The sequence below is a fragment of the Polypterus senegalus genome, chromosome 10 (assembly GCF_016835505.1).
Source record: "Polypterus senegalus isolate Bchr_013 chromosome 10, ASM1683550v1, whole genome shotgun sequence".
Lineage (NCBI taxonomy): Eukaryota > Metazoa > Chordata > Cladistia > Polypteriformes > Polypteridae > Polypterus > Polypterus senegalus.
Window position 1 is genome coordinate 26,350,789 of NC_053163.1, and position 19,018 is coordinate 26,369,806.

Below are 19,018 nucleotides of genomic sequence, written 5' to 3' on the forward strand. Positions count from 1 at the left end.
AAAAAGGTTTGGAGCAGCCACCTATATAATATTCCTGACTGCGAAAAGGTTTGTAAATTGACAGAGATGTTCACAACACTGAGTCCAAAACAGAATTGATTCCTTGGTGGTAAAATGGTGGCTTTAAAGGCCCATATAGGAAGTGATGTCATCGAAGGGACGGGTTCTGGAAATGACGTCTTCTGAGGTACCGGAACCTGGCAGGAGTTCTTGGGAAAGGTCTGCAGGGCACTAAGAAAGACAGTTAGTGCACCCCACCGCCCCCTGGTCAGATGTGGTATTACCATTACTTAAGCCCTTTAGCTGCCTGCCACTCACACGTGTGTGACAAGGTTTATTTCCTCCAGCATCATCGCCAGGTGAAGTTTTTTGCTTTCCTCGTCCTCTTTTGTACCATAACATATGTTACAAAATCTCACTTTAACATCATAATATTTTAACCATCAGATATTTACGAACAAGGGGTTGCTCATTTTTTACCTCTTTTATAACTGGAATTTTCCATTTAGTTCTTGTAAAACACTTTAAACTACACTTATCTATAAACATATCCTTATAGAAATAAATATTGCAGTTTAATCCGCCTGTTCCAACTGTGCCATCCTCTAGGGAAAACTGTGATTCCTTCCAAACCAAAGTACCTCATAGACAAAGGCAGTTTTGGATGAATATGCATGAACACATTGCAAATAAATGGACATGACCTGATGTCAGCTTTACAATTACATCTGTGAAGTCCCTGCTGAAACATAAGAATTGGCTTTTCCAAGTCCTCTCTAATCTTCATATGATATTTAATTTCAAGAGAGCATCAGGATGACAAATAAGAAAAACAAGCAGGGGTCAGTGTGACAGGACTGCAAATGGAGTATTTGCTCAAGTCCACAGAGATGTGTAGCTGTGCGCATGCAAGTGTAATCACCAATAGACGTGTGTGTGTGAGTGAGTGAGTTCTTTTTTCAAGGTCTGATTCTCCTGCCAGCATAAACATGTACTCCAGACCAGCCGTCACTTTGACCCAATCAACGGCATGCCCGGTGACCTCACTCTGCTGGAGTGGAGTGCAACTCTGACAGCGTTTGATTATTAAAAAAAAAAGAGATTGAAAAGAAACCAGATTCTGCCAGCGCAAAGCGTTTGTGGGATTGTGTGTGTGTGTTTTTGGTCTTTAAACATGGCAGAAGTGACTAACACTGGCTCAAACAGACTCCTTGGCACAGCAACCAGAGTGTCTACACATTAATCAGCTAGCACTAAAAAAATCAATCTGCTCCATGGGAATGAAAATGGAAGTGAGGATTTGGTGGTGCATTGAGGTGACGGTGCGGTAAGGATATTGGGGGTCTTGTCTAGCCCACCATCTAGGTGATTAACATGTCAGCCACAGCAACCACATCTTATCCTCAACTGATCAAGCATAAGAATTTCATGAAAGTTTCTAGTAAGCCAATTACAGGAAAAAAAGAAAAATATTATGTACTGCTTGCAAATAAATGCCTTGTGGCCTGCTTATTGAATTAAAAAAATAGCCCTTTGACTGGAAAATGTAAAATATTAATTGAATATTAGGATCAGACACTTTAACCAACCTGGCGGCACTGGAGAATCAAAACCAACCTGAATGGTTGTTATTACAACAATGGCCAGAGGAATGGACAGAACATTCAGAAGCATCCATTATAACTCATGAAGTTCATTCCACAGATGAGGTTCCTGTCTGCCACATTCCACTGACGCCATGCTGGGGTGGGGAAACTGTATAACGCTGCCACATGCAGTAGTGTCTTGGTCTGCTTACCTTTTTGTCTTAATGTCTGTCATCTCAGTATTTCTGTGTGTGGGGAAAGAATGAAGCCGATGGAGGCAGCGGCACAAACATAACGGACCCTTTGCTTCGGGTTCCAGCCAGTGTTATTAGGGTTGCCTTCACAACAGCTCAACTAAAAAAGGAAGTAGATGGAACTTGTGGGAAAATCAAAAGGAAAAAGAATGAGGATAACCAAAAAAAATCAAAGATGAGAGAGAGGAACCTAAGTGGGCATAAGCACACACATCTAACTTGGACACATTTACAACCTTGCTGAATTGTCGGACTTTGAGAGTTGCAACCTCGAAGATTGTCTTTAGCAGGCAAGTAATCGAAAGATTAAGGAGGGCTTGAATCTGACTGCGTTTTATTCTCGCATATGGGTGAGACAGACAGGATTCTTTTTTTTTTCATAGACAGTGGAATAGCGCAGGTACACCAAACCCCAGGATGTGGGAGTAGCCAGCGTCTGTTCTTATTTTCTCACATTTACTGTTATATAAAGGGGACTGGGACATTATGTTCTGTGTACTTCCCTTAACGCGCACACATACCGGTCCCGGGGCATAACAGCGTTTTAAAAACGTTACAGTAATGTGTGCATGCCCATCTGCCATGCATCTCGACACCCTACCCATCAAATGAAACTTCAAAGTCTCGTCTTTCCGATGATATAAACCATTTTGACACACAACAACCACAGCACTGACACTAAAGCCTTTTTTACAGAGAAGTACATACTTTTAAGAGTTGACTTTCCCTACCTTTGAGACCCCCTGCAAGTCAAACATCAATATTTCCGAGCAGTATTGATCCCATTCTGTCCGTAAGGCTCCAGCGAATATAATCCAGTAAAACGATTAGATCGAAAACACACGATTATATCCTCAAAGGGACAAAAACTCCAGAAAACGTTTCATAACATGAGACTAGCTACGTAATTTTTTTTCACTTCTATTGATCATATCAGACGTAATTTGTTTCTGTCGGCGATAACCATGCTACCGCATGTAACACGGAAGTGTTAGCTTCTGATCGACACCTAAGTTGGCCAGTTACGACGGGTCTGGGGTTGACTGGCACCTCGTATAGCCAACGAGTGTCACAGACAGCTGAACGATGACGTACAACTCAAAACCCTGGTAGAATCTACCAGTTTGATTGGACACTGTGAGTGACACTCAAAACTTACAGCCAATGAGCAGCCGAGCATTTTGATATGTAACTTGCCATACTAACTTGTAAACAAACGCGATGAGCTGCGAAGGTGGCATTTGTGCCAGTCTGCAGAGTTGGTGCGTGGTTGTTTATTGTGATTTAGCCAAGTTTTTTCGAATTTTAAATATGAATAAACGTACCGATAAACGTAAATAAACGCTCGATTAAATAATAGATGCGGCGTGAAAGTAATCAATCGGCCCAGGTGACGTCTAATGGCAGAGAGCGACATGTGACACGCCCTTGTGCTTTCTGCTTGCTAGTGATTGCTGCCATCAAGTGGCACATGGAAAAACGCTGAGCTGTGTTGTAACAGTTCGTAAAAGAAATGTATATAGTTTGTGTGCATTTTATAAAAAAAAAAGTAAAAAATAAAAAATATAAATATATTTTTGGCCCATAAGACTTGTATTGACTATTTTTACATAGAAATGTGTATTTTTTATTGTTTTTATTATTTTTATAACTAATAGAGTGACACTGTGTGTAGATATAGATTCCTTTAGGTGTAAGCTTTCAGTAGAGCCCTCATTGATATCTGTGGGTTGAAGCATTCACAAGTTATTACACTTTTTCTATACGTTCCAAAATGTGGATAATGGGCCCTCTAAAAAGTCCCTGGACATGCCCACATAAAAACTGGTGTAAAAAATGTCATTTTTACAATTATTCTGTTCAAATTTGAAATTCGAGTAGTCAACAAGTTATTCTGTTGGTACATAGTGTGTTTCTGTCCCCACCTACCTACTGCAGCTTTATTTTCCTTTATTTTCATAAAAAAAACAAAAAAATTCATTTTTTCTGTGAGTTCTAATGTGCATAACTTTTGATCAGTCACACCTACAGTGATTCTGACTACTAAGGGTGAAACTAGAGAATGTTACCTTTACAAAGAGACCAAACACGTGTTTATACTCCAGATAGTTCAATAACAGCAATGATTCTAATTTGGAGAGGTCAAATTACAAGCGATTTAGCAAAAATGACCCCGCTTGATAAGGGGTGTTAAGTAAGTGTTTACATATAGTGTATTATATGAATTATTGAGCTATGTGTGGTGTATTATATGTATTATTGTGACATGTGTATTGTGTTACATGTAATATCATGCATTGTGCGTATGTTACTGCAAATGTGATGTATTTTTTGTTTTCAAATATATTCTAGAAAAACTAGTTTCCTATTATTTCTGAAGCTAACTGCTACTGGAGAAGGGGCTTTGATCAAATCTGTAGGGTAATGAATGCTATCCTAAATACTTACAACTATTAATATTGCTGTAATTGTGCTCCTATATAAGGGTGAGTGTTACAAGCCAATGAAACTAGCTGATTAAAAGAAGGTATTCTATTGTGTTTCTTCAGTCTGCCATGTTGCATTGAAGAAGCCCATAGGGCTCCACCAACAGGTGTAAATAAATGCATCCAAGTTGGAGTACATGTATAACAATGGCTCAAGACTCTTCTTTATTTACTGAGTATTTTCAGATACATTTAAAAAACCTAGGCCAGAAACAATAGTTTTAAAATAATCAATAATGGCCACAGAGATAGTTTATAGTATAGTAGGCAGGATAAGATAGATAGATAGATAGATAGATAGATAGATAGATAGATAGATAGATAGATAGATAGATAGATAGATAGATAGATAGATAGATAGATAGATAGATAGATATTTTAGTATAATAGGCAGGATCAGACAGATAGATAGATAGATAGAAAAGCAGCTATGTTTGTAGTCAGGATGTGAGGATTGGCTCACATCCTGATAGACAGAGTGCTCAGGGTATACTCTTTAACATAATAGTTCAGATTAATTTCATCGAAGGTGGACATCCTTCATTACAACAAGCTTGAAGGTGCCTGACATGTGTACAAGTCAGTTTTCCATGACAAGACTAAAGAATATAACAACGCAATGAACTTAAGTAAAAGATTAATTAGCACCACAGAGTTAAGATACACATCGGTCTACACCAATCAGCATCCAGATAAATAGTATAATCTTTAACATATTCTATTTCTTATGATTCTAAAGGTTCCAAAATATATAAACTGACTAGAAATCTTTGGAGAATATGCAGTCATTTGTGACAGATAGGGGGCGCTATTGTACCCTCAGACAACATGTTCAGACACCAGGTAAAAAGTCCCAATAATTTATTATTTCAATAATGTGCACAAAGCACCTCAACCACCACAATATTGAATAAATCAACACAATAATCACAATAATAGTCCAATAAATCCTCCCCCCTCCACCCAGCAGCTCCGTCACACTTCCTCCCCACTCAGCTCTACTTCTGGAGGGAGGTGGCCCCTTTTATACTGTCCCGGATGGGCTCCAGGTGCTCCGTCTGACGTCACTTCCTGGTGTGGCGGAAGTGCTGCCCTCCAAGGTTCCAACCACGTCCGGGCGGCCCCTGGAGGCGACTCCGTCTTCGCAGCTCCGTGACACCCATGCATTCCAGGGTACATGTTGTCCCATTTCCGGTCCACTGCTTCTTCCGGCTTCCTGGTTGAGCAACGTCTCTGTGCGTCTATGACACATTATATACAAATTCTTATATACTGCATGATATTAAAGTTAAAATGTCATATGATCTCATCTCTATAGTACAGATGGTACAGAGTGTCTTAGTTACACAAGCAGGCAGTCAGAAGCACTATACAAATTCAAATAGAAAGCTTTTCCCTAACGGCACCTATAGAATGTTTTCACCCCTTTGGAGGTTTTCAAATTTTATTATTATAATAAAAAAAAAGTAATTACAGTGGATTTAATTTGTCTTTTTGGACATTGATTAACAGAAAATACCTCTGTAATATCAAAGTAAAAACTAATGTCTGCAAAGTGGTTTAAATTGATTACAAATTTGAAACGTAAAATAATGGATCAAATAAGTATTGACCTGTTTAACTTAACAAACCAAAAGCATCACTGGGTCAGCCATTTGGATTTTATCTTATAAACAATTGAAAGAAATTGATATCAGTAATAATAATAATAATAATAATAATATTCTTAAGGTGGTGATCATGATTAAAAAGCATGTGAATAACTTCAAGGGTACAGGTCAAGGCCTGGTCAGGGATGGCTGCCAGAGCGTTTGAGACCAAATGAATGTAACATGTGGCGCCAGGACTTGTGTGTTCAGTGGAGACATTCTGTTTGTGCTTTTAGATAATGCCGTATGTCTGTGTGTGTGCGTCTGAAAATGTTCAGTATGTACAGAGGAATCTCGTTTTTTTGTCACAGAAGGCATTCTCTCTAAATAGAGTAAAAATGGAAAGTTATAATGTATTTTTTCATTTCTTCATTTTATACAAACTCTGCAATTATGGTTAACCCTGGAGTATTTAATTGTAATTATCTTTAGTCATTTTATTAGATTAAATGTAAATAATTTATCAACTCTCCCACCCCAAACTCCCAAACTATGTCAGCCAGCCTGCTCTTAGCACAAAATCTACTTGAGTGTTTAATTTCCAGATGTCATGTAAATCCCTCCTCTTACTAATAAACCCTCAATCTGACATTTCTTAAATCCCTCTTGCATATAAAAAAGCAACAGTTTTAGAGAGTTTTAGAAAACTGACATTGATGTCATAGCTTAGCAAGACAGAAAAGGAATGTTTTATTCCAGTATATTTATGTTATATTCAATGCAAATCACTTTTGTTTTCATTGTTTCATAGGTTTTACACTAGAAAATCCTTCAATATGCTGATGGAGTGGGGATTTCTTTCTGAATGCTGCAAAAGAAATACTGGTGGGAACAGCGGTAAGCACTGCTGCCTCAATGCGCCACCACAGGCATGGATTCAAAACCCTGGGTGTGCAAGGGAACAACTTGTGTTGAGCTTGTCCATCCTCCTGTGTTTATAAGCTCTTCAAACAACTACTCTGGTGTTCTGCGCTTCGTAAAATGTGCATTGGTAAGACAAAACTAACGTTATGTGAATGTTTCCCATAATGGGTTTGGTCTTTGCTGAGAGAGGCACTCTACAAATGTGTAATGGCTGGAAGGAAGGTAATTAGACAGCAACTCCTACATACCAAGAACCTGCAACTGGAAAGCTGATCTGTTCTTGACATCGTTGGTCTCGGGGGAAAGTACTGGCAGACTTTGGTAACCTCGTGGCAGCCAGGGTCAACTAGCAAACTTATAGATGAGGAAGGTGCTATTAGATAATAATAATAATAATAATTCTTTGCAGTTATAAAGCACTTTTATCACTACTCAAAGTGCTCAGCAATTGCAGGTTAAGGGCCTTTCTCAAGAGCCCAACAGAGCAGAGTTCGTTTTGGCATTTACGGGATTCGAACCGGCAACCTTTCGATTGTCAGTGCAGATCTCTAGTCCTCAGAGCCACCACTCTACCAGATAGATAGATAGATAGATAGATAGATAGATAGATAGATAGATAGATAGATAGATAGATAGATAGATAGATAGATAGATAGATAGATAGATAGATAGATAGATACTAAATGGAAAATTGTTCCTAAGGTTAAATGCCCTTGTTTCTTTTATTTGGACTTGGTGCTTTTAATCACTGTTTACTGTGAGAATGAGGTTGATTTCTGTTTTCTTACGTTGAAGTCCTCTTGTGAAACACTTCTGTTATGACAAGTCAACAATTCCCATTGCCAGTACCACTGAAGGTGCATGTGAAACACTCACCAACTGTTAAATCCCAATTGAGTGCCCAATGACTTTCTTTTGTAGCTAATGCTGACCCTCAAGACACATCTTGCTCATGCTACATATTAAGAAATATAGTTACGTAAAATGTGGAGACTGCATATGAAACATTGGCGCATTCTGAGCGCCTCGATTTTGATCTTTTTTGCTCCTTTTATTTACTGTATGAAATGATTTCTGTATGAGACATTACTGGATACAAAAGCAGCTACCAGGTCTATAGTAACCAGCTGTCATATCTATCTATCTATCTATCTATCTATCTATCTATCTATCTATCTATCTATCTATCTATCTATCTATCTATCTATCTACCTATTCCTGCCTACTACACTAACATCTATCTATCTAATCCTTCCTACTACACTAATGTCTATCTATCTATCTATCTATTGTGAAAGATAAACCCGACCCAGACAGATACACAGACTCACAAGTCCAAAAGCACACACCTTTATTATTCTTCTGTAGCTCACATAATGCACAAACCCAGAATAATTGCTCAGTCCTTTATTTTCCTGTCTTTTCTTCTGCCGCCTCCTCTTCTCCCATATGCTCTGTCCTCTTCCTCCCGACTCTGGCTCCTCGAATGGAGTGAGGTGGGCTCTTTTATACCACACCCAGAAGTGCTCCAGGTGCTCCCTGATCAATTTCTGGTAGCACTTCCGGGTGTGGCAGAAGTGCTGCATGCCAAGGATCCGCAGCTGTCCAGGCACCCTCTGTTGGTGACCATGGGCCGCAGCAGGGTTAAGCTTCTAAGCTCCAATCCCGTGGCCCCAATGCCATCCAGGGGGGCTCCCCTCTCGTGTCCTGGGGGAGGTACTGCTGATATGTCCTATTCGCCGGTCCTCTACTCAGAAGGGCATCCCGACTGGGCAAGGGCCCCGGCCGTCTGTCATACTATCTATTTCTTTTGTATCTTCACACACTTAACAAACACCATGTAAGTAGTTTGAGGCACCAAACCTTTACTAACAGTAAAACTTCAAACAAGTAAACATGAACCACAGCGTCGTTGCCCCCTTTTTATGAACTCTGGTAAGTCCCTGCACAGCACCTCACACTGTTTGATCCATTAGTTTATCAAATAAGAGGTTCTGTGAACTAGCAAGCCTAATGGTCGTTTTAAAGTCATCCCCGTCTTCCTCCCCAGTATGAGAACAACATTAGATTCTTCTGAAACAGCAGTCACGACTCAGATCAGTCTTACTGAGCCAGAGGCGTTTGATTACTTTTAATAAAGTTCTTAAACAATAACTGCATCCACATGCTTTATTTTTTATTACATTGCACTGGTAATGATGGCCATTGGCATGAAAAACTCTTAAATTGTTTTATCTCAAAGATTTCCATTGTTGGAAGATTGCCCTTCAGTTTAGTTTCATCTGATAAATTCCCATTTAAAACAAACCGTGTACATTTTCCATAAGTTTATGCAAAGAACAGAATGCTTTCTTTATTGCTTTAATATTTTATTGACTATAATTACTTTATGATAATGGCTGATTTTTACTTACTGTAAGCAATGCAATGAAAATACATTTTAATCATGTACATTTTTTAAAAATTAATTTATACATTCACTTTCTCCTCTGCAGGACATAAAAAAGAACCTTAGTGCAAACAAAAAGCAGACTAGCAAATTAGTGGCTTTACATTAAATAACCCGAGCTGCCCAGATTAAACATGATAGCCCTCATTTTCTACAGCAATTCTGAGGGGAAAAAATGTCTAAAATATTTCCTCTCAGCTCTTGGACACTCATTCTAAAGGAGTGCCAGAAATAATAAATTGTATAAATGCTACAATGCTAAGGAACAATGCTAAAAAAAACTGTACAGAGTTCAAGGGTCACCTAAAAAGTAATGCTTGCTGTTCCTTTTAAAGGCTTTTTAATGGTGCAGGCCAAAGTGTACATGTAAAGCCAAATGTCTGATTCAACGCACAGCATTTAATGTGAAAAATTCATTTCTGAAAAAAGCATTACTTTCGAGGTGATCGTTTTATGAAAAGTACGTAGAATCGGTCGAGCTACAAAGAAGTGTCCGACACCTCCGTTCACAAGATGACTTCCTTGATCCAGGGTATTAGTCTGGTGACACGAGTGTACACTCCATAGTAGAAAGGCCTTCCACAGCCTACACCCCAGCTGACAAGGCCGACAAGAAACCAGCGGCCACTTGGTTCCTTGCATACCAGAGGACCTCCAGAATCCCCCTAGAAAAGACAAAGGATCTTAGAAGCAGGACAGTTTCTTAGGATTGCAGAATACATGATAAAATATACACAGAATAATTAAAACTTGCTTTTCTACTCTGTAGTACACTTAGATTATGTACAATATATAACCAGTCTCTCATTAACAAAGTGTTTCTGTCTGCAGGACTGACACTTACTGAATGCTGCTTTGTTTTTCGCACCATTCTAAGTAAACTCTAAGGACTGTTGTGTGTGAAAATCTCAGGAGATCAGCAGTTCCAGAAATAATCAAACCAGTCTGACTGGCAGCAACAAACATGGCATGGTCAAATTCACATTTTTGTTCTAATTTTCTGGTGTTTGATATAAACCTTAACCAAAGCCCTGACTTGTGTCTGCATGATTTTATGCATTTCCCTGCTGCCACATGATTGGTTGATTAGATAATTGCATGGATAAGCAGCTGGAAATTATATAAATTATGCTGGAAGGCAATGAGTGGATGGGCATCCCGGCTGGGTTAGTTGCTGGTTCCTTTCTCTTCTAGGAGGCCATCATAATAGAAAGAATCAGAATCAGAATCTCTTTATTGTCATTGTAACAAATATAACGAAATTAGGTGCAGTCTCTGCGGTGTCAAAAAATAATATCAAAAAAAATATCTCTTATATATATTTCTTCTGGTTCGTCCTGCTTCCACTTCAAAACCGGTCCCGCCCACACGCAGCCGACATGGCATTCCCAATCGTCGTCTTCCAAACCCTTCCCCGCGCTGCCTGCGGCCTCCCATGCACCTTGCTATTTTCGTTATACTGTGATGGTTGTTTCCTAAGCCTTTGTTATAAAAATGAACGACAGTATCTTCTCTGTTGATGAGTTTTTGTACAACGTCATCTCTATTCCGGGATCCGGCAACTGCCTGTTCCTATCAGTGGGTTATTTCTTGACACAAACGGTTGACGAAGGCAATGCACCGTTTTCCGTTCCCATTCTTACACTGCTGTATGCTACGGCAGGCGTTGGCTATCTAGTATATATATATATACTAGCAGAATACCGAGCCAAGAGGAGAAGTAGTGTGTTAAAGAAGTTATGAAAAAGAAAAGCAAACATTTTAAAAATAACGTAAGATGATTGTTAATGTAATTGTTTTGTCATTGATATGAGTGTTGCTGGTATATATATATATATATATATATATACACACACACAGACACATATATAAACATATATATACATATAAACATATATATATATATATATATATATATATATACACATCTATACACATATATATACAAATCTACATATATATATCTACATATATATATATATATATTAGGTGGGACTCGATTAAAAAATTAATCCAATTAATTAGAGGCTGTGTAAGAATTAATCTTGATTAATCGTATGTAATCGACACGAATTTGCCCCAAATCGCAAATGTTTTTTTTTTTATTTAAAACGGTTTTAGTGGGCTTACAGAATCAAATAATAGACATGGACATGAATATTGTAAACTGAAGCTGTTTTAATTTCTGAAAAAAAGCCTTTAAACTGAATTTGAATTCAAAACAGAAAAAAAATATCATCCCTGGTTAAAATTGGGCAGACTTAAAAATAAAGTGGTAGTTTAAGTACTTTAAGTACATTTTCAGAATAGTATTGTCTTTAAATAATAATAACCAAAATTTCACCATAAAGTGCAGTTTTTCTTCTTAAAAAATAAGTCAGAAACATAAAAGGTAATTTGACCAGCTTACTCTTTAAACTCTGAGTAACATTAGCCAAAATTATTTTGTACATTAGGCTAAAACAGTGTGATCATTGAACATTTTGTAATTAGATGTATTTAGAATTACTAACGGTCACGGAAGTCCAATGATCCCCAGTAAGAGCCACAAAGTCCGCTTTCTGTAATGCATCTAATTTTGCTTGCTTTTCAGTGTGCACAAAACCATGCTTTTATCAAGGCTTCGCCGGAAGTCGAAATGATCAGTCGTAGAACGCGCTTTATTCCGACTCTAACATTTTTGTAGCTGTGATGTGTGCATCAGTGTAATGGATGTACCAGGAAATCATGCATTGACAAAAGTTCCCGCTTGCTTGGAATTGAAAGTGTGATTAAATCGTTATTTTTAACGCGTTATGGAGTACATGCATCGAAGCTTCTCAGCTGTGCTTGTGCTAAGAAAGGGAAAATTTTAAAAATAACGTAACATGATTCTGCGCTAACCTAATATTTTTCATACGTCCCAAACCAAGGAGATGCTAAGGTAAATGAATCGGTAGCGCTAGCGTACATAGTCAGTACATCCCTCTCGAATCGAACCTCAATGTCGGCGTTAGAGGCTTAAGACTCTACAATTGCACCACAGCGTGTGGCTTGTCTATGCTAAAGTATGTATTGTAGATCGGGTATATATATACATTTATATATATACCGTGTATCGCAGTGGAGAAGTAGAAGTTATGAAAAGAAAAGGGAACATTTTAAAAATAACGTAACATGATTGTCAATATACAGTAATTGTTTTGTGAGTGTTATTGAATGTTGCTGTCATCAAGGATTTGATTATCATTATTTCTTTCAATCAGGCTCGTATTTGTAGGATGTGTTCAAGTTACATTCCGTGTTTGTCAATCGCTGTAAAGATAAGAGGTTTCATTCATCGATTAGTTCCTTACTGCATCAATAAACAGCTCGCCTTCCTTTTATCTGTGATGTGACAAACTGCATGCACGGGTTTTTTTACACTGTCTTCCTTTAGCAGGACATTCACTTTTTCCACCGTGTGCTTTGTTTCCGCAGTAGCTGCACTTATGAATATGATTGTATGTATAAGACGCTTCATATTTTTTTGCTGCCTTCTCAATTGTGTAATTCGGTTTTGTTCAGCACTCTTTGGAACTGTTGCTTTTGTCTGTGCATTGCGCCAGTTCACGGAGCCGCTTGGTGTTCTTGCATCGAAGGTTCCCAGCTGTACTGGTGCCATCTCGTAATGTCAGCTAAGACCCGCACTTAAAACTTTCTCTCGCAGTTTCAATGAGTTTGTGCCAAACACCACCCTGACCATCTCATCTTCCTCTGCATAAGCACAGTCCTTCACACGTGAATATTTACCGGCAGTGTTTGTATTGGATTGCCGCTGATGGACGGCCTTATATGGGCAGGCACTAAATTACAAACGCTAGTGGTAGCCTATGAACTTAATTTAATATAAACTTACGGTTCACGCCGTGCTTTGTTTCCGCAGTAGCTGTACTTATGAATATGCTTGTATGCATCATTTGCTTCATAATGGTTTCTGCCTTCTCAATTGTGAAATGGCGCTTTGTGCTGATCGCTGTTTGGAGTTCTTCCTTGTGCTCTACGTACTTACGTAGGAGGCGTGATGATGTCACACTAAACTCCCCCCAGCCATCTCCAACTCAAGACTCCATTACATTATATGGGGAAAAATAGCTTCCAGTTATGACCCTTATGCGTAGAATTTCGAAATGAAACCTGCCCAACTTTTGTAAGTAAGCTGTAAGGAATAAGCCTTTGAAATTTCAGCCTTCTACCTACACGGGAAGTTGGAGAATTAGTGATGAGTCAGTGAGTGAGTCAGTGAGTGAGTGAGTGAGTGAGGGCTTTGCCTTTTATTAGTATAGATATATATATACTAGATAGGCAACGCCTGCCGTAGCATACAGCATTGTAAGAATGGGAACGAAAATGGTGCACATATATATATATATATATATATATATATATATATATATACATATATATATATATATATATATATATACACACATACATATATATATATATATACACACATATATATATATATATACATATATATATATATATATATATATATATATATATATATATATATATATATATATATATATATATATATATATATATATATATATATATGGCCAAAACCCAATTCAGCCAAAGCGGGAAGTGTCCGGCCAAATCGGGAAATGGCCAATGTGGCTGTAAATTGACTGGCCAATGTCCGATCTTTTCTTTGATTTCGGGATTTGGCCAGGCAGTTTGTGAAATGGCCTGGGCTAATCGGCAAATGTCAGAAGATAAAAGGCATGAGCAGCAATTTGTTGCATACTTAGTAGTGCGACTACATCGAGTGTAGCCTTAGCGGCTCTTGTTCAGAAAGCAGACGCCACTTGGTTGTTTCACAATAATTAAAATTAGGTATATAAGTAGGTTTCACATTTCTGTTATCATTTTAGCCCTAAAATAGTGACTTAACATCAATGACCTATTTTATCGTGTTTATGTGTTTGGAAAAGGGGAAGGCCATCTCAAGTGGCGTCCACTTTCTGAACAAGACCCGCCTTGAGCAGTTTCTCATGCAGAATGGAAAACTCACTTCTGAATCTACATCTGAAAGTTTTTAAGCATCTTCGCACCTTGAGTGGACAGTCTTACATCAGCCCATCGGATTTGAAATGGCTGGCCAAAGTAACACCTCGTGGCCAAAATACGAAACGGCCGGCCAATTCAGGAACTGGCTGAACTTCGGGTTTTGGACGTAACATATATACAAATAAATATAATTACAAAAGGATAAGAGGATAAGAAGGTAGAACACAAACATTCAACATAAAACCTTATTGCACATGAAACACTATTACACAAGATGACATCTATTGCACTGTAATCAACAAGCTGAATTGGAGGTGATTAGGTGGCATTCAGTGCCCTAAGAGCAACAGGGTAGAAACTGCTATTTGGTCTGTTAGTCTTTGTTTTGATGATCCTATATTTTTTGCCTAATGGCAACAGTTGGAACATGTTATGAGACTGCCTCCTCAGGCCTTGTATTTTCCTGACACACTAGATGGCAGTATCTTCTATGGTGGAGCTCCCATTTGTACACCCATGGGACAACATAGGAGTTGTAGTCCTAATGGGCAGTCTTACAGGGGACTTTCAGGGGGAGCTGCTGAAAGAGGTCTTCTCCAGGTCAAGGAGGTTCCGCTTGAACCAGAAATGCTTCCACGGTGTAATGCTGCCGTGGCACCGGAACTAATCCCATGTCTGACATAAAAGGGGCCGCTCTGCATCTCCTAGGTGAGTTGGAATTGGGTGAGGAGAAGGACAAGAACAAAGAGGGAAGAATAAAGTCTTGTAATCATGTTTGTGGACTATGAATTACAGAGGACACCTGATCAGTTCTTGGACCTGGGATATTTATTTGTGTAGTTGTGTCTGGGGTTTAGGTGCTCAGTGACACCCTCTAGTGGCCACTATATACAAAAAAAGGAAAAAACTTGCAATAAGACATGTAAAACTGAACCTTGTTGAAACCGACCAATGCATATGGGGAATCGTTCAATGATTACAATTTTAGAACTAGATAAATAATAAAGGAAAACAGAAGAGCACTCTACCAAAGATATAAAAAAACAGACACTCAGAACCAATCAGTCAAATCCATCCTTACCTGGCATGCATCCTTCTTTCCACCAAGGTAACCTGCACAAAGCATTCTTGGAGTGATCTTGTAACGGTATGATTGGTTACAGATTTCTTGAGTGATCAGTGATACATTAACCTTCTGCAAGATGTTACTCATTTCTCCTGGGTGAAAAAAAAAAAATAATAATAGTAATCGAGACTCCCTCTACTTTCTTGTAAACTGAGATAGAGGAAAAGGCCATCAGAACCACTTCCAGTTTCAGTCAAATATCATGTCTTTCTTTGTCATCATAACTAATTGATAATATCAATATACAATCATTTACAGTATCTCTATTTATAATCAAACTTTATATTAAAATGATATTCTCGCAGTTAGGGAGGTTGAAAACGCTGGTGTAGTTTTTTCATGGTTACATATGCATTACCTAAATTAGTGCAAAGTAAAAACAGTTATAGTCATCTAAAAAAAAAGAAAAAGTGTTAATATTATATAATATTTGTTGCAATAAATTACTATAGGAAAAACTGCATTTAGTTACGTTTAATTATAACGATGGTGGGAATAAAAAAAAAATCATTCAATTAAACATATTACCAGGAACACTACAGGATCATAGCAGCTTATCGTTCCCATCTTTGTATTTACATGGAAAGTTCAATGTTTACACATTATTGTTAAACTGATGATGTATAAATTAAAATAAAATTAATAATCGCTATTGAAAGAATATACATTATATTTAATACAGTTATTAATATTGTGTACACATTTATTTTTCCATGATACAAAAAATTCAGATGGTTGTTTAAATAAAATACTACTTCCTGTTGAGTAATTTTTCTCAAATTTGATATCTGTGTGATTTTTACCATTAAAAATATCGATACAAAATTTGAATCATCTATCTGTAATTATAGCCATGGTTTATTTGAAAATTATCAAAAGTATTTAGTTAGAGAACCACTTCAGGTTGCCAGGAAGACTCAGGAAGACTCAGGAAGGTCTAAATCATCAAGATTCATCAAAATCTTGAGGTTGAATTTTTTCACGATTCCTATACTTAGTATTTTTGGACTCAGGAAGGCCTAAGTCGTCAAGATTCATCAAAAACTTGAGGATGATTCCTATACTTTTTCTATACTTGGTATTTTCGGACTCAAGAAGGCCTAAATCATCACGATTCATCAAAATCTCAAGGTCGAATTTTTTCATGATTCCTATACTTTCTGTATATTATGTATATGAAATAGGAACCACCTATCAAATCAGGCAGCACAGTGTCAAAGTCACCACCGGGTCTGGTCAGTGTCTGCGTGGAGTTTGTACGTTCCTGTTACGTCTGGCAAAGGTTTCTCCAAGGAGTTTGATTTCCTTCCAAAGCATACCTATCAGGTTTGGAAGTAAACTGGTGATCTCTAAGAAAACCATGCAGACAAACAGAGAACATGCAGACGTCACACAGACAATGTAGTGTTGCAGTTGGGATTCAAAGCTGGAGTGTGGAACTGTGAGACAGTGAGCAGACTGAATGAATAATGTGCCACCATGCTGCCCTGTTAATGACAGCTCCTGATTATTCTGTTATTGGCTAAAATGAAATGTTTGAGAGAGTATGTAAAAATCAGAGTTTGTTCTTTAAGATTCTTTTCATGATTAAAAGCATCGCCATGAGACATTTTATAGGAGAGTTACTTTGAGACTTGCTTACCGCCCTCTCTTGTAGAGCCCCATCCAGTCACCCAGCACTTAAATCCCGGGTCAAACACATGAGTCTGGGCTGGCAGGCAGATGGGCACAGCGAGGGTGGTAGTGGGGACTGGCCTGTCCAGTTGTAGCAGAGCAATGTCATAATCTTGGGTCTCCATGTCGTAGTAGTGATGAGTCACAATGCGGAGCACTTTAAAGGACGATTCCAGTGGACTGTTGCTTCGCAGCCTGAACTTCCCCAGATAAACAGTCCAAGTTGATGGAGAAGCAAGTCTGTAAAAGGAAAGAGTAAGCACTTGAATTGTCTTCTTTACCTTTTAAGTAAATCTTTGGAGAATCTCCTTCACCTTATTTTCATAAAGCTATATAAATGCAGACTTTTCAGTTTTTGTGTCACGTATCAGACATTCAGTCTAGCTAATGCTACATTGTTATTTTCAGTGGTACTTATTGCTTCCACCGTCTTCTTCTTCTTCTTCTTCTTCTTCTTCTTATTATTATTATTCACCATCTTATTCTTATTATCCACCTGTAATAGCCAATCTTAGAAAGTTCATTCTTGAAGTTAAATTCATATAGTGTTTCCTTGACTCCTATAGAAGAACAGCTATTAGAATATGGTATAATCTTTTCCCCCTATAAGTTAGTAAAATATAGAACTTTCTTGCTATAACTAGGATACAGTATGTTAATTAAGTCAGTTGTTGTTTAGAACAGTTCTCAGTGCTAGCAGGAACTGAAAGACCCATTTACAGTATGAAAATGGGATAGGCATACAGTTTTCTGACCGTTTAGAAATATAATTCAACCAGTTTGCAGTGATCTGTTTTAACTTTGACATTAAAGAGTCTTTCTCTGTTGATCGATGTTAAAAATGCCTACTCAGTTTTAATAGGCACTGTATCCATTTTGTATCCTTCGACATTCATGTCTCTGGTGACTCTTTTTATGAAGTCAGTAGATGGATTGTGAGAGCATGGAGCGGGGGTCATGAGGTCTCTGGAAAGGGGTGTGTGGCGCTCCCGATATCTATGCAAAAAAGACAAAGGTCCAGGGGCCTCAAGTATAAACGGTGCATACGCACAAAAATGCTGCATACGAATGTTTCCACGCTCATATCGCGATGTATAAAAACTAAACTGGCCGTAAAGCCACGCACATTTTCACACAAGCTCAGCCCCTTGCGTACACAAGTTTTCCGCTTGGTTTTGCAAACTGGCATCCCCCAGCATCAAAACAGTGCCACTGTTCCTGTGTGGTTTCCCTTTAGTTTTTAGACTCACATCCCTGACGGGGCTTTATCAAATGCACTGAAATTAACCGCATATCATTTATTAGTTTAAGGCATCTCATTGTAATCAACCCGTCACCATATAGTGGTGCACCGAATGGCCAAACTATTCAAAATATGATCACTGCTTTAGTGTTGTTATTCCCAGTGCACCACTATTTAATCCACTGTATCTGAGTGTGGAATCAGAGCTGTACAGCAGCTGATTAGATTATTAGTATGCAGCGTCTTGTACACGCTGTCTCAGCCATGCGCACAATCTATTTGAAGTGTTCCCATACGGCAAATGCTTCAGAGCCTTTCCTGTAGGGACCTCGCAGTTCAGAAACAGTTTCATCCCAAGTGCTCTAATCGCACTCAATCAGTCCATCAAGTGCTCCTTGTAGAACTGTTTGTACTTATAAGTACAATCACCTCACTGTAAACTTGCACTACAGTTATAATATTGCACAACCTGAGCCACTTTATAAAGCGTATTTACATATGATGACGACTGGCTTCTAAATCGATTTAGATTTTCAAGCGCTATCTTCTTGGATCTCTTGATATCATTTTTAAGATGAAATGCAGTAAAGCATGTTTATTACTTTATACAGATAAGATTTAAACTTCATTAAAATAATGCATATTGTTAA

General features: G+C 38.1%; 1 protein-coding gene across 1 annotated transcript in view; it reads right to left on the reverse strand.

The window, feature by feature from the left end:
* Positions 1-8,890: 8,890 nt before the first annotated feature.
* Positions 8,891-19,018, reverse strand: part of LOC120536975 (transmembrane protease serine 6) — an 87,553-nt gene continuing 77,425 nt past the window's right edge. Inside the window, exons 16-18 of the mRNA XM_039765557.1 lie at positions 17,094-17,365; positions 15,407-15,543; positions 8,891-9,953 (exon numbers count right to left, since the gene is read on the reverse strand). Of these exons, the coding sequence (XP_039621491.1) occupies positions 9,795-9,953; positions 15,407-15,543; positions 17,094-17,365 (568 nt within the window). The 3' untranslated portion in view covers positions 8,891-9,794. The remainder of the gene's footprint in view (positions 9,954-15,406; positions 15,544-17,093; positions 17,366-19,018) is intronic.